The 24,872-nt window shown below is 38.4% G+C and overlaps 1 protein-coding gene across 1 annotated transcript in view; it reads left to right on the top strand.

The window, feature by feature from the left end:
* Positions 1-24,872, top strand: part of lmo7a (LIM domain 7a) — a 33,432-nt gene that overhangs the window by 4,399 nt on the left and 4,161 nt on the right. Inside the window, 23 exon segments of the mRNA XM_053233950.1 lie at positions 1,315-1,415; positions 7,806-7,836; positions 8,940-9,085; positions 9,087-9,133; positions 10,309-10,552; positions 10,914-11,195; positions 11,420-11,704; positions 12,022-12,126; positions 12,549-13,349; positions 14,529-14,558; positions 15,134-15,245; positions 15,833-15,975; positions 16,211-16,889; positions 17,310-17,564; positions 18,223-18,337; positions 19,185-19,346; positions 20,587-20,762; positions 20,856-20,919; positions 21,224-21,274; positions 22,249-22,274; positions 22,874-22,981; positions 23,259-23,351; positions 24,175-24,689. Coding sequence (XP_053089925.1) covers positions 1,315-1,415; positions 7,806-7,836; positions 8,940-9,085; positions 9,087-9,133; positions 10,309-10,552; positions 10,914-11,195; positions 11,420-11,704; positions 12,022-12,126; positions 12,549-13,349; positions 14,529-14,558; positions 15,134-15,245; positions 15,833-15,975; positions 16,211-16,889; positions 17,310-17,564; positions 18,223-18,337; positions 19,185-19,346; positions 20,587-20,762; positions 20,856-20,919; positions 21,224-21,274; positions 22,249-22,274; positions 22,874-22,981; positions 23,259-23,351; positions 24,175-24,689 — 4,571 coding nt within the window.

Genomic DNA, 24,872 nt, shown 5'->3' with positions numbered 1-24,872 from the left:
GGCAAGTCAAGTCAGATTCAAGAGTTTATCTCTGAATTGCCTTTTGCTATTAAACATCTTGCTATTTAACCTATTCTGGATTTTAAAAAAAAAAAAATTCCTTTACTACACCTGTTCCTAGAGCTGAAATTGGTCAATTTTCTTGTACATCTTCAGTAAATGCTTTATCCTGGTCAGAGTTGCTGTGGTTTAAATTAATCATATGTTTTTATTTTAGGAAACAGAACAAAGTCAGTTTATTAGAAAATATCATGGACAGGTGCAAGTAAAAATAATAACTGCTGGACAGGTAGGGTTGTTCAGATTTAATGTGGAAGCAGGTGGGATTCGTCAGATTTCATTCAGGTATGGGTGGGAGTGGGATTTTAAACTCTACTATACCTCTACTACAAACACCTTTAGTATAAACCAGCTTCTAAGAGAGACTTGCTCTGAGTCTGACTGAAGAATGTGACGACACATTAGGAACTGTGACAAAACTGTCATATATTTTACCCTTCACTAAAAGCTCAAATATTGATAGGTACATTTCAGCTATCATATGTCCCTACCATCGCTACCCTAACCTATGCCTATGAGCTAAAGCACCTAAAGCACCTTGTGATTATTCAGGCTGTTTTAAAACCATCCACATGGACAGATTTGCACAGATAATGCAAAACAAAATAAAAACACAGTTAACGTGAAAGATCTAAAATTGTGTCTATAACTTAATGAAGAATGCATTATGTTGCGTATGCCTGCACCTAATGTGTACACAGCCAGCGGAAAATAGAATTTCTAATGCATGCAAACCCTCTCCCACCCCAATGGAACAATTGCTTGGGGGAAAAATAGTTTGCATGTCAGTCACCTGTTCACTGTCATAGCAACTACAGTCTCCAAAATAATCCACCCCCAGCTGCTGCCACAGGTATGTCATAGCAGTGTGCAATGACAGTTTCTGGGTGTGAGAAGAGAGTATGCACTCACATTAGCGTGTCTGTGTACCTGTAAGGCAGGGTGATGAAGTGTGTTTGAGTGCCTTGCATGACTGTGGGAGGAAACGTTGTGAGACTTGCGATTAGACAACCTCTCTCTGCCTTGTCCCAAGGCCAAGCTCCTCCTCCCACACATCTGTCACGGACTGAGCAAACCCTGCCTTCTTTCTGTAATGTCATTTTATTTGCTACCTGAGGTACTTCCTCTCCACCCCCAGCTGAGCTCACAGAAGCTCTGAACTTTGGATGCAATGATTTCTGAACTGTGTGCACACAGAATTCCTGTATGATTACAGCCTGACGCAGAAGTTTGGCACATATTCCTTGTCGAGAGGACAACGTCAACATCCTTCTTAAGGCTTGTGCCTGGACTAAAAGAAGCCTGCTTTTTCATCCCGGGTACCTGCAGGATATATACGCAAGTGCAACTCTCAAGTAAGTTTTGTTTTAATAAGTTTGTTTAGTGTGTCTACTGAGTTTGACCCTCTGCTAAGGAGGACACTGCTGTGACATTGTTGAAAATGCCTGAATCCTGTTATGGTTTAGAACATGTTGACTCTGACAGATTGCCAGTGTTGTCCACATGTCCATGTAAAATGATCTTGTGCTACTGACCCTCGGTTTAAATTTAACTGAGTCAATAATCACATCTACAGCTTGTGCTCTGAAGAGTAGTTACACAGGCTTTAGGTAGAGGTGTTGCAGTGTTTGTCATGTACACTTTTTTGTATTCTAACCCAAAGTCTATAATTAGTTTATTTTGTTGGAAAAAGATAACCTTTAATTGCATTAGAAAGGAAGTGAGTGCCAAATCACTGTCACTGATATGAAATTAGAGTCTTGACTTGGCCTATCAGCAGGTTATAGACTGAAGGAGGTTAGAGACTGCCTCAAAAGGTCACATTGTTTTGTTGTATGTGTTTCATCAGGGTGTTTTAACCTGCTTTAAGATTTGCTCCTCACCTGAGACTAGGGTGAAACAAACATGGCATGTTGAACAACCTGTTCAGTTCTTTCACAGGTGTGTCTCTGGGTGGTCCCGTACTAACATGTTCACCACGACAGTAATGCTGTCTTGTTTATGATAAGCTACGCAAGCATTTCCTTTATATTAATTATTGCGACAGCTTACATTTACATTTATGGCAGTTGGCAGACGCCCTTATCCAGAGCTTGAGTTTGATCACTGCTTTGCAATAACTGAATATGACATGAGCTCATTAATTTAACTTTAGAACTATGCTCTTAATAAAGAGAATTATTAGATCATTAATAATTTAAGTATTTTAAGCTATGCATTTCTGTTTTGTTGTCTCACATAAGTGAAAGTGTGGTCAGTGTCACAAGTGTGAGCTGAGGTACAACAAAGTGAGCTTTGCTAATGACGGTAACCATGCCACACCTTCCTAGCCCTAGCAACCACACTGATCATCTGTGGTTTATCTGCTCTCTGTGGTTTCTGTGTGTGTGTATGTGTGTGTGTGTGTGTGTGTGTGTGTGTGTGTGTGTGGTGTTGTGCCTGTCCACTGTCAGGTCTCTTTCAGTGTAGGCAGGGTATTGCTTCTAATTATAGAATGGAAAGGTCACTTTTTGATAGTTGGGGTAAGACATGATTAGTGACATGATTAGTGGCTTCTGTTTTTTTTTTAGCTTATCTTTTTTTTTACACTCCTCTCGTGTTGCTTTAGGTTCATGCTTATGTTCACAGCTTATAAACCTTTTATGTTGTTTCATGATGTCTCTTAAATTGAAACCTGAAGCATCTGGACACAAATAGGCTGGACACATGACTGCCTGGGAAGCTTATACAATTTCTTCTGCTTTTCAGATGATCTATCTTGAACAACTAATTACTGGATAATTAGTAATGAATGAATTTTGTTGAAGATTTATAGCCATATAGTTATGTAGTGCTCCTTAATGTGCGTAATGAATCCATATCAACAGTGTGCTTGCTTCTGATTTGCTCAGAGAATGAAAAACTATGGCCTTGATGACCTGTGTAATAAAAGTCTGTCTTCCTCCCAGTTCTTTGCTAGTGAAATGAAAGGTTTTTCATAGCACCCAAATGGCAATAGAAAGAGAGGTTAATATAAGGAACTGTCCTGATAAGCAAACAGCTCCATGCATTATTTCATCATTACTCATCAGACCATGAAAAGCAGGTATCTCAGCAGGATAGGCAACTCCCAGTAATAAGCATCTGGGCTCCTCTTTTGTATTATATCACTTATGCATTATGTCTACATGGAGCATACTCAGTGTCAGCTTGTGTAGTGTCTTTATCTGTGGATTAGAAAAAAATGTGCCTTGATTTGATGCCTAAATTACAGGAAATGCTTAACCTCTTCACCTAGCAACAACCATCATTGGGTTCCGACTTAAGTGGACACTTTGCTATTAGTTTTAATGTAGTTACTGAATAATTAATAGTAATTACTGAATAATATGCTTTAAGGTGAATATCTGAATAATAATCAGAAAGTTTAAGCATTTCAAGATAACGCGTTGATACTTCTTAGTTCATACATTTACATGACATGTAGGTAATATCATTCGAATGCCTTACTATCACTTTAAAGATATAAGTGTTTTATAGGTGTTTTTAAAAAGCAATAGCTGATGATCGCATTTTAAGTTAATGGGAGTTACTGGACTATGGCCTGAACACATCGTGGTGAAATGTCAGATCATATTAATACTGAATCATAGTTCAGACGCCTTCATTGCTGTTTCATACAATGACAATGAAAAGTAAACAGTGCTATGTGAACTTTGTGCTTGGGTCACTGTTGTGCAGTACTCAAAGCCCACTTTACAGATTTCCTTTTTCATTGACAATATAGTTGTGCATTTTAATAATTTAAATTTTTATTTTAATTTAATAGGTACATATTTCAGAACAAATTCTCTATTACATTTTATGTTTAGAAATTAGTATTATGTAATTATGTATATTCTTCTTATTATTATAATTATTATTTTATGCAGGATTTTTTTTTTTTTGCTACTTTTATCTTTTACTTGTCTTCTGTTCAGATCATACTTAGACATTTCTCAAACACTACTTAGCATTTACCTTAAGCAATTTTGAAATAATTCTTTTAAAATATTACAAAAAGTGTCTGGTATGCAAGTTATGTAACTACACACCTACAATTGTCTCTCAACAGCAGCCTATCATCCTTATGGAGCATTTGATCATTTTAATCTATTGTTACTTCAGTAAAGCTTTAAGCAATGTTGTAGTATAAAAGTTAAAGCTATTGCTGTATTAAAATTAACATAAAACTAAAAGTTTTCATGTCTTGTCTGTGCCCTGGGTTTGTCTTCATTTGATTTTCAAATCATTTTATGACTGCACTCTCACTTCAGAGGCATTCAAACTATTGAAATTTGATACTTGAGCCAAAAGGAAGGGCAGATGCCTTGATGAATACAGTGTTTGCTCTCTGGGTGTGTAGTTCTGTATGGTCGTCACTATCACAAGAGCACTGATGGAGTTATGTATTGCATAATTGTGAAAAGTAGGAATTTGGTGAATAGGCTGTGCCATAAATGGGCACACAGGAGGGTGGGGGTTGGGTTGTGGGTGGGTATTGTGCCTCTTGCACAGCTATCTTGAAAGAATCATCCTTCAGGGCCATATTACTGTCTTCACAGGTTATGCCTTTATACATGGACAAGATATGAGCTGTGAGGTAGAAATGTTTGACATTTTCAAAAAAAAATGATTGGTGTTAAGTGGAAAAGTTTGATTGCCGTTTTAGTAAGTGGAGATAATTATTTACTAGCTGAATGTTAATGAGCAGTGCCATGAAGCCTTAATAGCTCAGTAGGCAGGGTTAATATATACTGTATGCATGTACACACACACTTTTACTTACAAATTGATCAAATTGACAACAAATTGTTCTGAACGGAGGTGTTTGCATTTTATTAAAGCATTTTTCTGCTTATTCTCATATCAAATTGCCTGGCAGAGCTTGGTGAGGTTTGACTGGCATGTGAAAGAATAACATTCTTTACAAACTATACATGCACTATCACCAGAGCACAAGTAATGACATACTTCAACTTGAAAACCAGACATTCATATCATTCATAAGTGAATGGTTTGCCTCACCCTTGTAGTAGTCTGTCTGTCTTGTTCTCAAACAGAGCATTTGCATGGGCTTCTGTGGTTTGGACATCCACCTGCTCTATCCATAATTGCATAGTCAATTAATGAGTTGGAAATGAGATATTAATAGTTATGTTATAATACTTGCATTTTCATGCATCTGGATGAAAGTTTATACCACTGTTTCCACCTGTATAAATTCTGTTGGATAATTGATGGGTTGAGAGTGTTTTAGACACTGGACTGATGGCCCAGGTGATTTATCCAGGTAGTTCACTTATGACCATTAAAGCCTTAGACAGCTTGACTGTGGATCGGCTGCATTTGGTCCATCATAAGTTGTGCCAATCTAAACCAATGTCGCATACCATTACACCATGGTAACAGAAGACAACTGGATATTGTTTATTAAAACTTTCACTTTTATTTCTTAAAGTTACTAGTTACTGTTCTCACCTATATTGAATACATATAATAACATTTAATTGCATAATGAGCAGGGAGGAATTTTCACATAACAAGACTCTAGGTCAAACTTTATGACCAGAATAAAAAAAAAAATGGAAGCTTTTCATTTGAAATCAAAAAGTAGTAAGCTGTGTTATATATCATAGGCCTGTTTTCTTAAAAAAAAAAAAAAAAAAACATTCAAGGTAGATACTTAGAATTTGCATTCCCATTTGCCTTCCTCGGGCTGTCTGTGTGAAGTAGATGTTTAAGTAGACATCACATATTACTCTTAGCAAATCCTCTATTTCAAACACAGATGCTATTGATAAAGCATCAAATGGATAAAAATACTTAAACTGTTCTGTACCAAAAAAAAAAAAAAAAAAACTAATGTTGTCCAAAAGGCTTGATCAGTGGGTTTTACCCATTTAATATACTTGTAAAATCTGAAAACCATTACATCTAAGAGAAGGTTTTCCCTTGGTTTTCTTTTATAAGGGAAAGAAATAGCATTTTTTGCCTTACAAGTATTTTCCTTGGTCTTGGTTGGCAACATATACAACCCATAAAATCATTGGAGCTGAAAGTGTCGTGATAAGTTGGTAGAGCATGTGTTACTGTGAACAGTTTCTATACCATCTTTAATTGTTCTAGTGGTTTCAGATAAGTGTCCAAAATTACATACATGTTTCATGAAGTATTTCTTTTCTTTTGCTAATTATCTCCTTTTTCACCACCAACAAAGCCCATCAGAAATATGAAATGGAGTATTGCGTATGTGGCTAAGAAACAGTAAAACACTACATTTAAATCCATTTTTAGATCTCTCTTTCACATGAGCTGATCATGTGACTCCACAGTCAGGCCCCTGGGATTCTGAGCAGAAATCTTTCCTTTATTCTGAACTCATTCCCCAGGAAGTCTTTATCATTTGCAGAACACTTTAATTAAAATTAGGCAATCCATGCTGATGTAAATTGTTCCTGAAATTTCCACTCCAACATCCAATGTGGACTTTGTTACAACCTACGAAAGAGAGAGGAATTTCTTCCCCCTTACGACTTTTATTGGAGCAATAAATCTATATAGTCTGGTCGACTGAACACCTTGTTTAATTCACTTCAAAACACCCGTTGTGTTGGTTCTCCTACTGCTGAAAAGCCACAGGCCACAGAGCACTATCATCACCTTCAGATCTGAGTGGCGGAATTTCTAATTTTAGATATCAGGCCAGAGATTAACACTGTTATAATGGATTGATGAATTTTGTCTCATTCAAAAATCAGTGTTACTGGGTGTTACAATGATTTTCCATTGGCCTGGTATGTTAAGTTCATGCTTTTCTAGCAGGTTCTTCCAGCTGTACCACTGTTATCACTTTAAAGGTTCCCTGGCATGTGCTGCTCCTGCTATTGTATTCCTAACATCTCAAAGAATGTACTGTATGGAGATGGCTGTATATTTCAAACTGTCATGGTCTAGTCACACCATGTGTGGCTTTGTTTTTCAAAGTTATTTAACCCCTTACACTACCAGAACAATCAGACCCAAATGCCTCACTGTTGTATTTACATTCTTTAGATTATTTTGTAGTTACTGAATAATATGCTTTAAGATGAATAGCTGAATAATAAGCTGAGAAGTTAAAGGTTTAAGCCTTGTTGTGTAGCCTGTACCTCACTAAAAAACTGCAGTTGAAAATGAGGGCCAGTGTCAGTAGTTGTCATGTGACTGGAAGCACATGAGAGTACAAAATAAAATCCTACAATCTGCGTCTTTTTCTTTTATTAATGTTCTTGTACATAGCACTGAGGTGACAGAAAGGACTACGGAAGGACATACATTGAATACCTTTAGACAATTTTCGGTCCAGTGCAGGCTCCTGGGTCCAACTGTACTATGTTCGTTATGTTTATGGTTGCCCTTTGAACCTCCTGCGACGAAGAATTTTTATTTAGGAGTGGCCTTAACTAGCCACACTTGTGAATGTTCAGGGTGTAGGTGTTAATCTTGTTACCATTTTGCTGTTGTAGTAGTGTAAGGCCTGTGTATATAGGCTGGTTAGAGTGACTGTGTTTTTCTGCCCTCCTGCACTGACATGGGTCCTTTTGTGCAGTGTTGTGAGGGGAGCCTGGCACCATTTGGACTGTGCACTCACTTTCCAGATCTTTCAGTGAGAATCACTGTAGTCTTTTATTGTCCTTTTCCCACGCTGTGAGCGGTTAATAACATACAGCTCTTATCTCATGCAGGCATCAGAAGAGCAGCAGGAGCCTTAAAAATGTAAGTGTAAATGCTGCCACATTTCTGTTAATGTCAAATGTTGATGATCCTTACGATGATACTAAGATATATCTGTAATAGTGGATTTAATTACCATATTTCTGAATCTGTAAAACCCTTACCACAACTGTTTCCAAGCAGTGGTATGTGGTTTATGGGCTCCTTGTTACCTAGTAATATATATTAAAGGGTTGTATAGCCATGTGTGGGATTCAGGGTCAACTTGGAAACAATTAATGCTTCTGATGTCACCCACCTGTCTGTATTTACAAGTAGGTTTTGTGACTATGATGCAGTACTGAGTTGTGACTGTAATTGCATTTTTCAGATTCTGATAATAATCTGTGCAGAAAGCCATAAAATCCCTTTTTTAATGGAGCTTACCTAAACCTAAATGCTTCTGAGGAATTCGTAGGCAAAATATTTTATAAGGTAAGATAAAATACTCATAAAATACTCATTGCTGATCTTCTGATATGTAGCACTTTCACCCTATGGAAAGCTAAAGAAGATATTGCTCTAAATCCTGGTTTCTGCTCAAAAAGTCATTGTAGGTCTATCCACTCTGGCATTTCAAACAAATACTGGTAAGAATGAAGAAAAGTGTTTGCATGAAAGGACTGTAATCTTAAAGCACAAAGTAAATTGAGCACATACCCAATCATGTTTGATTGATGGGTAAACATGATAAATTGTTCATTAAATGCAGTATTATACATATAGATATTTTATATAATGCAGAATATTTCAAATAAAAATATTAAATATGGCCACGCTCCAAAAGGTATTATACATCAACCAGCGAATGCTTTCTACTAGCAAGCCAAAAAAGCTTCTTTATGCACAGGGAGCCCAGTATAACCATAACAAACATGGCTGAAGTCTTTTGTGTACAGGTTCTGCTCCATGTAGAATAAAAAAAACAAGCATTTTTATAAGTAGTCAGTGTCTGACTGAGTCTTTACACTGAGAATTGGAGAAATACTGAAGAGCTGAGTCAAGTGTGTGTGTGTGTGTGTGTGTGTGTGTGTGTGCATGTGTGTGTGTGTGTGTGCGTGCATGCGTGTTCATGAGTGACACTCTTCCCCCCTTGTACTCGACAGGCACTTGAAGATTGCGCTATTCCACGGGGCAGTGTAAGAGACAGCAGCATTGGAGACGCCTGCTCCTTAAAAAGACAGGAGCTCTTCCCACTACAGGCTGCAAACAGGAGAGAGGACTCATTGGACGGCCTGAACTCACTTGACTCCCTCCTGGACTCACAGAATATCCCCAAGACTCAAAAACAGCACTAAGGGTAAGACCCCAAATCTCCCAGCTCTTTACTTTTTATTCATGGCATCTCATGAATTCTTCTAGTATGTAATGCATTCTGAGCATGCAAGTTGCATATTTGCTTTGTTAATATTTGTAACTGATAATATTTGAAATGCACACTTGACACTGCTTGTACAAATAGTGTTGGATGAATGAAAAAAAAAATGGCACCCATATTTAATGTTTTGGTATTAGAAAGGTGAACGAGCTTCACGCATATACAGTACTGTGCAGAGACCACCCAATTGTTTTCAATCAAATGCCCATTCAGCACTTAATTATTAATTATTTGCTGACAAACCATAATGAAACTGTGAAAATGTACAGTACGTTAATTCCATTTTCTCTCAGTCATGCAGAAAATTAATTATGCAGGTCAATATTAAAGCTCAGTATTACAAATAAAATATTTACAGATTTTATTCTGTTTTTACTGTTGAAGATCTTTGGGTGATTTATAACCAATAATGAACAAAAATGATGGGAAAAATCAAATAATGGACACACAGTGGAATATTGAACTTTAATATTGACCTCCATAAATAAGTACTGTAAGTACAAGTGTGCTGTTTGACTGAAAATGGAATTAATGTGCTGTACATTTTCCCATCATTATTGTTTGCCACCAAATAATTGACAATTAATAATTGAGTACTGAATGGCCATTTGATTGGAAACAAAAGGACAGGCCCTGCCTTTGTCACAGTATTGTATTTGAGGATAATGAGCATGTTTATATGTCAAAATGTGATTTGGCTCCTTGCCAAATGTTTGCAACTCAAATGCATAGTGCCCCCTGCTGGTTTGAATTAGGTGTTGTTTGTTTTTTAAACAAACTGAACACAAGACCACAGTCCAGCAGTTCAGATTTTTCCTCCACATTCCTACATTGTGGTACAAGCGTGATATTCAGCAGACACCTGCTGATTTTGATAGTTATTACAAATGTCCTCCTATTACACTCTGTCCATCAGAATTTTGTTTTTCTCCTCAGATGGTTAATTAGGTAGTTCTCTAGACTTGCTCTATGTTCACCTCAGTGAGACATTCCCCTATACTCCACACCAGCTTATAAATGAGCTTCCTTCCATTGCCTCTGTCATGTATGTAGACATTTATAATTTCCTACCCCTGAATTTCACTGTTCTCTATTAGGCAGTCTCAGTTACCCTGAAACAGAGCTGGTATCCATGATGTCAGAAAACAAGGACTATCGCCGCTCACTGGTGGTCACTCCAAAGACCAGCACTCAGTTCAACCAGTTCCTGCCAAGCAAAGACAAGCAGTCAGGCTACGTTCCAGCACCACTACGCAAGAAGCGTGCTGACACTCGCAATGATGAAAACAGACGCAGCTGGGCCAGTCCCATGTTTACAGAGGAGGATGGATCTTTCTCTAGGTAATGGCAGTCCTCTTAAACACATATTACAGTGATTCTTTATTTCAACGTTTCCCAGGTTGCAGGCATTATCTATTACAGTAGATGAGCCTCCTTGACTAAAATTAGTCTTTAAATCTGCCAGGAAGTTTTAGCACATCAGTGTTTCAGTTTGGAGAAAGCCTAAAGTTTCACTTTCTGTGAGAGCACAGATGACTGAAAGGTGATACTTATGTGAATGTCTTTGTGTTTGGTTATGACAAGTGGAAAATCAGAATGCCTTACCTTTTTCATGACACACTGTGTTGTGTGTATGTGTATGACTCTTCCTGTATGCGTGTATGTCTGTGCCAATTCCTGGATGATGGCCATATGGTAACAGGATAGGCACAGGCTCGTCCTCCACCAATGAACTAGGCATTCAAACTTCTACGCAAGCTGCCTGGCCATTCGGGTATGAGAGCAGTGATTCAGAGGCAGACCGTCCGGACCCTGACCTGCTCCTTGATGATTTGGCCAGCCGCCGGTTTCACACCCCCTCTGTCGTCACACCCACCAACTTTGCATTACCCGTGACCTCAGGGGAATCCACCACTATGCCCCAAACCACCAGACCAAAGGTCATGGTTACTAATGTGCCCCAACCAACGTTGACCTATCTCAGGTCAGACACTCCCCAGAGACTGTTGTGCTTCAGTATAACATAATCATTCAATAGTGTTTGCTGTGTTTTACATTTTTATCTTTTGGTTGAAATCTGTGCCCACCTTCATTTTATTACATTTAGTTAGGTTTTGTGTTTAATATGTTGACTTCTATGGATGGTTTAATGTGTGCTGATGAGTGGCCGTGTGCGATTATTCATCCATTCGGCTCTCTCTTGAGCAGCAGTGAAGCTAGGCCTCCTCAGAAGGCTGCTAGGAGGTCTGCATCTGCTGATGTCTACATGTATGATGACTCGGAGGAAGAAGATGATGAGATTGGTTATGCTGATCCTGTTCATGATGACCTTTATGCTCGTAAAGTGGGCCTGACAGTAGTCCAGCCCATTTCCACTGTGCACTATGATAAATTTCTCCCAAAGTTCTGGACACCGGAGGAAGACATGCACGTGCAGAAAATCAGAATGGGCTCACAGCGTCGGCCCTGGTACAGAAAGATCCAGGGCTTCAGGTCTGTCTGGCACTGGTGAAAACAACAACTAACATTAAATACATAGATATAACTTAGTTACACATTTTACTGTTGCTATTTTTGAAGACTTTTTAATAGCTACATATTTTTAGGTCTCATTCAACTGTCAATATCTTATGGGCTTTTACTTCAGTCTTTGTATATGATCAGAATACATTTGTATAGCTTCATTTATTTGGTCTACACTTTTGGTCTTCTTTCTCCTGGCTAATAGGTTTGGGTTTTTCTCTCTTTCTGTTTTTTCCTGTCTCCCTTCTCTATGCTTTCTCTTCATGACCTGCCTGACTTGGGTCTAGCCAGAAGAAGTCTGGCTCATCCTCAGAGGACTCCGACTGTGATGTCAGTCCCCAGCTCTGTGTGTCCTCTCCCTCTCATTCTGAACCCCCTTCCTCACACGCACAAACTTCAGCACAACTCAGTCCCATCACTCCCAGGTCCTTGTCACACCCCCACAGGCAGTAGCCCAGGCTTCAAATTAGCTTCCACACACTAATTAATTCACACACTAATTAATTCACCTACTCAGCTTTTCCTTACTGACCTACACTGTTTACTTCACACAACATTCATCATTCTTTTGAATGATGTTCATCTCAGTAAATAACTAATACAATGTCAGTCTGGACATATAGGATGAACTCACATACGCCCCCAGTATTTTGCATATGATTTGCAGAAGTAATTTGGATTTCAGAACAAATTATGCAGCCTGCAAATTAATAAGCAAATAAGTAAATTAAAAAAAAAAAAAAGCAAATTAAGCGATCCTGTACACTTTTTTCCTGTCTCCTTGCTTTGCTGTCTTGTACTTTTGCACACTATCCCTATCCTCTGAAATTCTTCTTCCTTCTTCTTTCCTTTTTCACTCGACATATAGTCCTACCACACAGCCACTCATCCTCACTCAACAGACCTCTGGAGCCCAAAGGTTTCAGCTCCCTGATTTCTGGCCCAGGCCAGACCCCACCTCAGGTCCAAGACTGATTAAGTGCAAAAGACATCCACTATTAGGGCGGGAGCACCCTAACGACCCCTACAATGTATCTGATGACATTCTCCCTGACTTGGAAAATGATGACATGTTTAGCCGCCGCACATATGCCTTCCACTCTAACACTGAGCTGGCCAGGATGAAATATGGGGGTCTGCTTACCTCACATCACAGGTCTGAGCCGTCTATCAGAGTGGTCACTCAGCACAGCGATGCCAAATCTACTTACCCTGACATTGAGAAAGACGATGTGGTCACCCGCAGGTTACAGCATCAGTCTACACTGCGCCCCCTTTCAGGAGCACCTAATAACTATCACCCTGTGCCTATTCCTGAGCCCTGGGCCCTGCCACAGAAACTTCAGGCCAAGATATCTGCCCCGTGCCCCCCAATACAGGTGCCTGCTCAGGTGCGTGCGAAACAGAAGGGGGACGCAAACCGAAAAATAGATGATATGCTAGTTAGGAAGCTTGGAATTGTGCATGTCCAGAATCCCACTGAGGTATCTCAGAGATCAGTTGGAACTCAAACAGGCCCGAGTGTGCCATCCTGCAGTGAGGAGGATCTCCAAAAATGGCAGGCCATCAGAGAGGCCAGTCGCCTAAGATATAAGAAGAGGCTGATGGTGGAGAGGTTAGGCTTCTGAGTGTGTAGGAATGACCTGAGTCCCTGCATGCTTTCATGGTTTCTGATATCCCTTTTATATTTATCCCATTTGTAGCCTAACATGGATTGTTTAAGCGCGCTTTCGGATGGTATTCTGTTGCTCTTTAAGCCTGTGATTACTGGAAATAATTTCGAGATTATTATGTAAACACGTAATGAATAGGCTAGAGAACTTTGTAAACAGTATTAATTGATGTACTTAGGTGGTATTTATTTCTCCAAAACCTTTTATTTGTTAAAGTGTATTGCTAATATGTTTTCAGATATATACAAATGCATTAAGAATGCATGAGTCTGAGTTTGCTACAACACCACCAAAAAGGCATGAGTGCTATTTAATTGTTTAAAAATGAATGAATAACAATTCTGGGTTTTTTTGTGATTAATTCTTTTTCCAAAGGATTGAGATTGCCTGGCATTTTGTCTTACTCTGCTTGTCTGATAAATAAAAGTATTACTAAAAGCTTTTGTGATGAATTCACCTAACGAAAATGAGATACCAAGATTTCCATTTCAGTCAGCTAGCTATTCCCTAAAAGAGGTTCAGAGGTTCACACAGATTTGTGGAAGTTGGAGTGTAATGACCAAAGCTGTCGAGGAATGTGAAAATCTGAGTAATGTCTATAAATAACACAGCCAGACACAGCCACCCTTTACAAGACTGCCAACAGGCTGTGCTGCTTAGAAATTCCCCATTGCCATGAGATGCAGTAAAAGCTAGAAATTTCACTTTTGTCTCTATGGAAATGTACTTTCAAAACACACCTAGCCTGTAATTACCAAGCAAAACAGTGCAATTGGTAGGGTACATTCACACCTTTAACCTATTATAAAGAGTTATTTCACCATAACCTTTACGGAACTCCAGTTTCCTGTGAAGTTAGTGTACCTCTAACTTTTCCTTAAGTGAGTTATTGTCAATAGCTTGTGTTCACACAAATTTGCAGCCACACTGCAGGGTGTAGAAAGGTGATATCTAAAGTATAACTGCTTCTCTTCTGCTCTGTGAAGAAAAAGTTATTCTCTGGTAACTGAAACTGAAACATTTTGCATTTCACTGAATCTTTGTATTGGTGTTAGCCAGATGCTTGTCTAAAATACACAAAATATAAACTGCCTTCTGTGTGGTTCTCTTTGATTCTCTAGACTGTTGCAAAAGAACTCAGATAGTGACGGGTGAGTAGATATCTGGGGCCAGGAATGTGGCATGGTGTGTCCAGTTGTGTTGTAATGTCTTTCTGCTTTTGTGTGGTTCTGCTTGCCCCAGCAATAAACACTAACATTATTCACATTGCTTTGGTCCCTGTGGGCTGCAGACCAACTCTTTTCATCACAAAACAAAGAGGAATCAACAGATACGCACAATGGTAGCTAATAAAATCCAATTTGAATTGCACTGTATTGAGGAGTAGTGCATCAATAATTCAGGAAATATCCAGAGCATTCAGACTCTCAGATTTCTCATTTACAGAGCTTGCATTTTTTGAGTACTAATGCTTTGTCCGTAACAGCTTTACTAACACCAAGGAATATGTTCTGTCATGTATAAAAAATATACGTATGTAAAAGATTTGAATTAACCATTCTGAGTAACTATTCTTTCCCTTTTCAGTATTTTCTGCATCCATGTAAATAAAATAAAGTATGAATGATGGGGATCTTCTTTCTTTCTTTTTTCTTTATTTCCAGAATCACATAGTCTGTGTACTTTTTCAACTATAAAGCATCGCTCTGTGAATTTGTGCTGACAGGTCTAAATCATTGAGTGACATCCCTGTTGAGCAGACAGTCCAAAAGGTTCAATATGAGGATCTGCAGAAGATTCGTGCGCAGGTGAAGGAGAATGAAGACAAGTGGCAGGATGTAAGTATCAGCTCAACTGCTCTGCCTTTGTATTCTGCTCTTGTCTGCCAATGAATCATCAACGACAGTACAGATTTCTTACCTTGTGCTTTGCTGATCATAAGATACTATATTCATGATCCAATCATTACTACTTTGTGAGAGTGGATGTATTTTCCTTGTGTTACACTTCACTGCATGCATGGTCCTAAGAGTTGTCATTTTCTGTGTTTTAGAGGATGTTTCTAAGGTTTATAAGGTTTATAAGGTTCATAGAATCTGAGGTGTTTAAGGTACCATAAAATGTAAATAAGTGTTATAATCACACAAAGTGACATTCTATTATGAATAGTATGAAGCTGTGTTGTGAAGGTGACTGTGTTGGAAAGGGCTTTTTCTTAACACAGTATTTAGGTCACATACGGGCCCCAAATGCACGAGGCAAGTGGAGCCAAGAAAATAAATAGTACACCTTAAAATCTAGTCCATGTTCCCCCGCCCTTTTCCCTCTCCCTACTTCTTTTTGTCTCTCATGCTCTGCTGTTCTATCTTTGACTGAGTATGTGAAAGAAGGTTATGGGTTTTGAGCATCATTGTCTTGTCTTCAGGATCTCACTAAATGGAAAAACAGGCGCAGGAGTGTTAACTCAGATATCGTGAAGAAGAAGGAAGAGAGAGAGCAGATTGAGATACTTAGTTCAGGCAGCAGCACCCGGAAATCAAAGACCTTCAAGGAAATGGAAGAGGAGAGGTAAAGTGCACATACACACAGATATACACACAGAAATCTGCCTGATAATAAGTGTTTCTTAGGTAACTGATATGTTTTCCCTAGTCATAAATGCAGTTAGTCTTGCACTTAATGTACTACAAATGTCTGTATAACCCTACTTCACTAGTTGCCCTAGGGAAAGTGCAGCTTGTTGTGTGTGCCAGTGTAATTTAATAAGGGCTGCCTCCATCCTCCTTTTCCTTTCACTATGCAGGGAAAGCCGAGAGCCAGGCTTCAAGAGTCGCTTCGCTACCTTCTCCACTTCTGAAGACCAGGATGTCTTTGATGAACCAACACCCAAGACCAGGGTTTTACCAACACGCAGCTATACCGTCGATAATCCCTACTCCCTGAACCGATCTAAAGTGCGCTCTCTGCCCAGTTTGCTAGATGATGCACCAGAGGCTGGCAGTCTGCCATCAAATGATGTAGATGCTCCATCCAGTCCCATCCAGTCCAACTTAGGGACCACTCTACATACAAGTCAAGGAAAACAAACTAGCATCTCCAGCAGCCATAGCCTTCTGGATGATCCAGTTCCTACTAGTGTCACCAGCAAACCCACTCTACTAGAGCCCACCAGCACCACTCAGTCAAGGGGCACCAGCACCATCTTCAGCAGTCCTCCACTGGAGGCCAACAACAGCTTAAAACCAATTACAAAATCCAGCAACTCTGTTAACCCTGTGCCTGCACCTAGGCAAAACCAAAGCCAGACTTCCTTGTATAAACCAGTTTCAACAGAAACAAAGCAACCCATTGCACCTCGGGTTTCTGCCTCACTCCCCAGGAGCTACCAGAGATCAGATAGTGCACGGATCACTTCTGTCGTCACTCCTAGACCTTTTGGTGTCCCAAGCACCAAAGTTGCCTCCCTGCCCCGTACCTATATGGTGAGAGGCCTCATTCACTTTATTCACAAAAAATCCATTATGTTTAAAACATTTTGAGAGAGTGATGAATGTTCACCTAATACTTGTAATCTATAATGTATTGAAATATATATATATAGTCAGTGAGTAATCTGTTTGGAACTGAGATGAATATAGAGAAACAGTGTGAAGTAGTAATAAGTTCATTAACGAAAGTGCAGTAACATACAATCATGCTACATAAGCATGTCTGCCATGTAAATGGTTATGTGACCTGTTATTTTCAGTGTAGGGGTATTTTATGCCACATGGAACTATAATAATGACAATACAGAGGTTATATCCTGTGTAGTATAATATACATTCTTTGAGGTTTTGCTATATGCAGTGATCTATTTTAGCAACATTTCCACACTAATACTAACCCCTGCCTGATCCCAGGTGGACGAATCTCAGAAGCGCTTTAATGGTGAGACAAGCGGTAGTAAGCATAATACAGCACCTAGCCGTTATGCAGCATTTGTGAAAGAAGATGACATTAATTCCCAGACCAGTTCTGTACAAAGCAGTAATGAGGATGAAGGGGATGAAGAGGAGCAAGTTTTTCCCCCTACTCAGACCTCCACATCTGTGACTCCAGTCAGTCGTGTAGCTCCACAACCCATAGCAGTGTCTCCTGTCAACAGCACACAGCAGGTAAGTTTAGAACTGGTCTAGTATATTTTTGTGAGAATCTGCTTGCACTGATATGTGAACAAAAAAAAAAATACTCATGAAAGGGAAGTACTCAGATATGTGTGCTTTAGTTTGGTTTGTGTAGCTTTTATATAATTTTTGCAAAGACAAATTTACATATTATAAGTATGATGTCCTTGAAAAGACTGGAAACAACCCTATATGGTTATTATACTTTTTCAACTGTTATATTTTAAAAGACATGAATCAAGACCAGTAAGCCTATATTTTAGACATATCTACAAATTCCAGGTTTAAAAATTTCTTATTCTGTTGGCAGATAATTTTACTTCTTTCTTGAAATAAACACTTGAAATAAGCAAAATTATCTGCCAGGAGAATTGCGTGAAGTGAGTTACCTGCCAAAAATTTTGCTTGAAGTGAGCAAACATATCTAGAAATAAGAATAGTAATCTTATTAAATAATTTCTAAATAATTTGAAAGCAATCTAATAAAGAGGAATATTAGTTGAATTTGTCCTGTATTCAAGATGTACTTACTTGCTAGGATATCATTTTTGCAGTGCAAAAACAGCTCACTTATTGACTTTTATGCTGTGTGGGTATTTTAGGCCAGTAAAAGGTTCAGACTGGCTGAATTGTCCTGTGTGTCTTCTAGGAAAGCTACAGTGAAATGAGGATCAGCCTGAACCAGAAACCCAACAGCAGTCATGACTTTGGCTTCCAGACTAACTGGGACTCCACAGGGGCCGCTGTCAAATCTATACAACGAGGTATAAACAAACAGATGGATGAGATTTGTTTTATTGAACCATGATATAAATAACTTTCCTCTTTCCTCATCTTTTTTAATGAAGAACTCATAAGCTCTTCATTAGAGAGTACTGCAGGGATATATTAATTAACTCATCTTGTTTGTGCTCAGCTGTAAACTTAATACAAAAGCATTTCTGCAGTCCTTGATAAGGCTGTGTAGACCAGAATTTTCTAGGTCATCTCTGATTAGTTACTAGGCACTTGGACAGCACAAGGAAAGCGCAAATCTAGTATCTAATGTATAACTGAATGAAAATTCATTGTAAAGTTGTACAGGTAAAATATAGAAACACTCTAATGGCTATTGTTGATGCTCAAGGACATACTGTGACATTGCACTGTATTGTTACATTACCTTACTCTAACATTCAGAATTCTTTTGGCTTCAGTACTGAACATATCCAATTTGCATTTAAATTACTGTGGTTTGTTAAAAAGAATAAAATTGACAGAATAGCTATTTTCTCATTATAAGCTTGACCTAGGCTTGATTCCACAAGGATGTCTAGCACTAAGGAATTTTTATTTTTTTTATAATTGGGCTCAGCAAATCTAATCTCTGACAATGGAAACTATTTCCTTCATAGCTATGAGCCACAGCTCAGGATCTGTCTGTGGCAATTTGATTTGTAATACGAATCAAATATGTGTTGCACATATCTCCAAAATAGATGGACAGAATCCTCTTGGTGGTGGATTGAAATCTAGGAACACTCTGCTTAATAAAAGTAAGAGGAAGTGATTTAATGGTTTGCAGCCCTTTCTGTGTGTCATGAAAAAGTGTGTACATGTGCATTTTTATAGGCAGTCCGGCAGAGCTGTGCCACCTGCAGGTTGGGGATAAGATCTTGGCAGTTAATGGGCAGAAGGTGGCAGACATGAGCTATGAGCAGTGGAAAAGGAGCATGGATGAAGCCCTGCAGGAGGGTAGCCTGTTTATGGACATCCGCAGACAGGGAAAGAGCAGTAAGTTTGTGCCCTCCTCCACACTCCTCTGCATTTTAAGTGTCTGATCTGAGGAAACAATTCCTTCAACCTTCTTGCAGGTATGGCAGATGCAAGTGGTCACACCATCATAGCAAAGTTAGTCTCCTATTAAGCAAAACAAGCAAAGTAAGAGTTAATCAGTGTCACTGCTGGGTAATACAGTCAATTGGTCAGGGTGTGTTCTCCAATCATTTTGCTTAATCTGCAGTTCCTTTTGCAGTTTTGAAAGTTGTGGTTGCATTCGTTTGAAGTAGGAGTTCCTCCTGGGCTAGTGGAGTCACATGATATAGGAGAAGTGTACATCAATCTTTGCTGACAATAAGTAACACTGATAGTAGTCTGACCAAAATTTTAAAAAGGCGTGTTTACAACAATACGTGTTTAAATAATGCAAGCATTCTCCTCATAGCCAGGTGTGTGTATTCAGATCCTAAACATGATAATAGACTATTATACTACTTTCATATAATACTTTCTTTATCTAGAATAACTCTTAGAAAGAAAAACTTTTTAAGCATTTGGGGATATACCAGGAGTAAATTAGAAACTTGAAAAATAGTAAATTAGATTTCAGTTTCCTACCACTACAGTATAGTATGTCCCTTAACTGAGTAGGTGCATGTGTCTGTCTGTCTTTCTGTCTGTCTGTCTATCTGCCTGTCAGCTAATGTCCTATCAGTCTTTTTCCTTCTCATATTTTCCAGTCCTAATATCTTTCTTACCCATGCTACATGGTGGTTTTGTTCACTGTATATCCTTGTGTCCTGTGTCAACTGTGCAGTGTTAAACCAGTATGTGAAACCATGCTGTGCTATTTGGTAACAGTCTTTATATTTACCAGCAAGCCTATACCATTAGTAATCCTGTTAACTACATTTATTAATACATTTCATCACCCTAGTATTATAAGGTTCTGTCTCCCATTACTTCTTAACTTATAACACCCTATAATACTAATATCACGATTTGTTTGTATCTTCTAACGGGGTACACATGGGTGTGCTAGGAGGTGTATGCTTGTTGGTAATACTGGTGTGTGGCGCTTTGTGTATTGCATGACAGGGGAAGGTGGTCTGTCTGTCAAACCCCACTTTTAGAAACGTAGACCTGATAGTAAAGGCTGTTCTGTCAGACGCTTATGTGTAGTCATGTGTCTGGTATTATAGTTGCTAATTCTCTGTTTTTAAAATCTATGACTGCGTCAATGCGCAACTATCAGATTGGGGAAAAGACCTACCTTCCCTTCCATTTAAAAGCCATAAGGTCATCAATCTCACCAGTGCGGATCCTCTAGGTTCCCCTGAGCCATATGCCAACGTGAGCCTGGACTTCACTTCATACCCAGCCATGGATTCCACTGTGAAAACTCTGAATTCCAGCTCCCAGCCTGTCAATGTGAGCACCTCAAGCACTGAACATGAGAAATGTAATCCTTCATTGCTATAATATTTTTGAATATATTTATATCACTGTTGTACTGTGTTGTAGAGTCTGCCTTCCAATGGCATTAATGGTGGAATTCGTGAGGAACCTGTGATTCTGAGAAACAAAGGTAAAGCATATTTCTCATACATTTACCCATTCAGTGACCGGCAATACACTAAACAGAATGGAAAGCGCACTGGATGTTGTGTTTTATGCCTGGTGTGTAGAATGATGTTTTTAGTGTTTTTTTATATTGCATTGCAATTTTCAGGGTTTTTTATTTACTGTCAATATTTTTTCATAAGAATAAAATTGTTTTCAATGCAATGTTTTCCCAATGTGAACCCATGAATCTGGATTTCATTTACTTGAGTTGATCCTTGTCCTTTTCTCAATGTGTCCTTTCTCTAATCTCTTTATTATCCATTTAGAATCCCTTTCTTTAAAAAACCTTAAAAGGAGATCGGAGTTTTTTGAACAAGGTAAAAGAGCAGCCCCTGTTCACTATGTATTTGTGGTGCTGGGCATTACTAGGCCTTCATGCTGCCATCCTCCTTTTCTTCCTCGCAGCCGAAGCCCTTGTAACCCATGTGCTCTTCCCTCAGGCTCTGCAGAGAACACAGTCAGTGTTCTGGTCTATCTCTGTGGTAAACACCATTGAGTGTGCAGTGTTCTTCCACAACCACACACTGACATGCTGTCTGCAGTAGCCCCAGAGCATATAAATATGAAAAAATAGATGGCATAAAGAGGGAAATAATTTATTTTTATAGTTTAAAGGTTTGCAGTTTCGTGTTTGAACAAATATGTAGCACATATTTCTTTTCTTGTATGGTCAAAACTGTAGTATGGGCTCCACAAGACTGCAAACCAAAACCATATCAACACCCAAAGACCCTCTAAGACTCAACATTATAGTATATGCTAGGACTCCACTGATCAGTTCTGTGTCAGATTTTGCATTCATGAATAAATTATTTTAAAAAAATATTGAGATATACTGTTTAGCATGCACTGTTCCCCTCTTGGTCTACAAATCTACGTCTCTTGCTGTGCACCCTCAAGTTAGATGAGCCTATTAGGAATTAGTGCCTAAGGCCATTGATGCAAATTCTATAGTAGGGTGCAGTGTGGTGTGTGTTGGTATGGTGTTCAGGTTGAACACAATGTTCCTCTTCCTTTTTGCATGCTGTTCTGAGCATGGGTCTGGTGTCTTGCATGTAGCATCTGACTATTTATATTGGGAAGTGTGGGCTTTTTGCCAGCTTTTTGCATGTGACTAAATTGCATGTCAACTGGAAATAATATACTGATAATACAAGAACAAAGGTTTTACAGTATTTATTTCCATGATGATACAATTCATTTGAATTTATTTTTAATGATTCCATTTTAAAAAGTTACAACTCAAAAATTACTTTCCAGAAATCCCATCTAATTTTCATTTTTCTTGTAGGTGGATCTGAAAATCAAATATCAGATGTAAGTGAAAATGTGTGCTTGTAATATTTGTACAATGTATATTATTTGAAACATATTTCAGTCAGACTGTCAGAGGATATGAAAAGCATCATCAGAATAGCATGGGAAAGCACTGAATTTAAGTTTTCTTAAATAAATACCAAATTTCTATATATATATATATATATATATATATATATATATATATATATATGTTAAATATTAAATAGCAAGTTGGAATATTTTATACTTTAAAATTTTACTATTTAAAATGTCTCCTATTTAATTGTGTTTATTTATTTATTTGTATGCCTGTTAGTCGTTTGTATGCTTGTTTATTTGTTTATTTATTTATTTATGCATTTTTATTTAATTATTTATTTATTTATAACCTTGCTCCTGCCATGAATATAGCCCTTGTTACTGGCATGGCATTAAAAAATTAAACACCTAACCTAAATAGTAAGTAAAGGAGAGAACAAATAGGAAATTAAAAGTAATATATACAATCCCAGCTATATAATATACTGGGTTTATTTTGCTAGTGATAATTGTAGTTGTCCAGTATACTACATGTGTGCTTGTTGGTTAACTGACAGAAATGTGCCTGTGTTCTCTAGCTTCCAGTTCCCTCTCTCTCAGCCTCCTCTACTCGCTGGTCCTGGGACCCCGAGGAGGAGCGCAGGCGACAGGAGAAATGGCAAAAAGAGCAGGAGCGCCAGCTCCAGGTAAAAATGACTCTTTGTATAACTGTATTTGCTGACAGATTAAAATTTTCCTGATAAACAGATGGGTGGGGTTACGGCATCTTCAGGCTTTACTTGACCAGTTTTTTTTTTATTATTATTGTTGTTATAGGATGTACTTTCCTTTGCTTGTGAAATATATCAAGTAATGCTTTCAAGGCAAAGATACATTTTACTTTTACTCTAGAGTTTTAGTGCTATTACAGAAGTAGCTTTTGGCCCAAGGTATGAAAATGTATTTTCATTTGCTTTCCTGCAGGAAAAATATCAACGAGATCAAGAAAAGCTGGAGGAGGAGTTTAGAAAAGCCCAGCAAGAGGCTCTAGTGGAAGGCACAAAACAATATCAAGAGGTATCAAGTGTTATATAAAGAACTCAGTTTACTTGAGTAAAAAATGAAAGATGCTTTACTTGACATGTCTTCCATGGTTAATTAAAAAATTATTCAAGTGTAAGTTTAAAAAATATCTGATATTACATGTACTGAAGTATCAAGGTACTTATGTATCAAAAAAATACATGCATATATATATATGATCAAAGCTTTCCTCCAAGCTGCGATATTGTAGCTGTGGGAGACACACTTCACTGCAGTCTTCAGTGTTGGCTAATACAAGACAGCTAACTGACAAGATTTCTGAAAAGATTTTTAAGATATAATATGTATATGTAGTCAATTCTTCTACAGTAAAATAATTATGATGCCATGACTGATTTAATGGAAGCATCAATTATGATAATGGTGTGTGGCTTTCAACATTGGATGTCTATGTTAAGTTTCTAGTAGCAGTTAGTGAGTTAGGTCAAGCAGTAATGTAATTTGTTTGTCTAATGTTGTTTCTCCAACTATGTCGTCAGAAAAGTATCTAAGTGAAGCTAAAAGTTTAAGCTGAGAGAAATAGTAAAATTGAATAAAGTAATAATTATTCCCAAAACATTCTTAGATATAATAATGAACAATTTCTACTTTATTGCTGTAAACAAGTGATAATCATGTATAATCATCCCTTGGCTCTGTTACATTAGACAGTAAAACATTACTACAGCATGAGTATATGATTTGTATTTACAAACTGTGATGTACAATATTTGCTTACATTTAAAAATGCAAACATAATAGAAAGCAGACCTTCCAAAGTACCCCAATGTGAAATATTTGTGATGCCACTAAACAGGAGATGAGGAGCCTTGAGCTGGCGCAGGAGGCCTCAAGACTGGCCCTCAAAGAGGAAGAGGAGAGGAGGAGGAAAGAGGAGGAGAGGAAAAGAAGGGATGAACAGGAGCGCCTTGAGGAAGAGAGGAAAAGAAAGGAGCAACAGGAGCGCCTTGAGGAAGAGAGGAAAAGAAAGGAGCAACAGGAGCGCCTTGAGGAGGAGAGAAAGAGAAGGGAGCAACAGGAGCGCCTTGAGGAGGAGAGGAAGAGAAGGGAGGAACAGGAACGCCTTGAGGAGGAGAGGAAGAGAAGGGAGCAACAGGAGCGCCTTGAGGAGGAAAGGAGAAGAAGAGAAGAGCAGAAAAAGAGGGAAGAACAGAAACGACTGGAAGAGGAGAGAAAGAAGGAAGAAGAGGAGCTTAAACGAAGGGAGGAGGAAAAGAGAAGGAGAGAGGAAGAGGTACAGAGACTGCAGAGGAAAAGAGAAGAAGAGGAGGAGAGGAGGCGCCAAGAGGCCCAGCGGAGACTTCAGGCAAAGTAAGTAGCAGTGTTCTCACTTAGATTGCTGAGTATTTGGTTGAACTTTGGCTGAAAATTTAAGGAAAGTATAGATTCAATAATAAAAGAGTTTGGAGTAATTGTGGCACTGCATGTTGGCTGAAGCTGCATTTTACATGTGCCATGTTTCATATTATTGTATGTAATAAAAAGAGTTCTGTC

Source organism: Pangasianodon hypophthalmus, chromosome 5 (assembly GCF_027358585.1).
Source record: "Pangasianodon hypophthalmus isolate fPanHyp1 chromosome 5, fPanHyp1.pri, whole genome shotgun sequence".
Classification (NCBI taxonomy): Eukaryota; Metazoa; Chordata; class Actinopteri; order Siluriformes; family Pangasiidae; genus Pangasianodon; species Pangasianodon hypophthalmus.
Note: the sequence above shows the minus strand (reverse complement) of the source record. Positions and strands in the feature narration are given on the sequence as shown.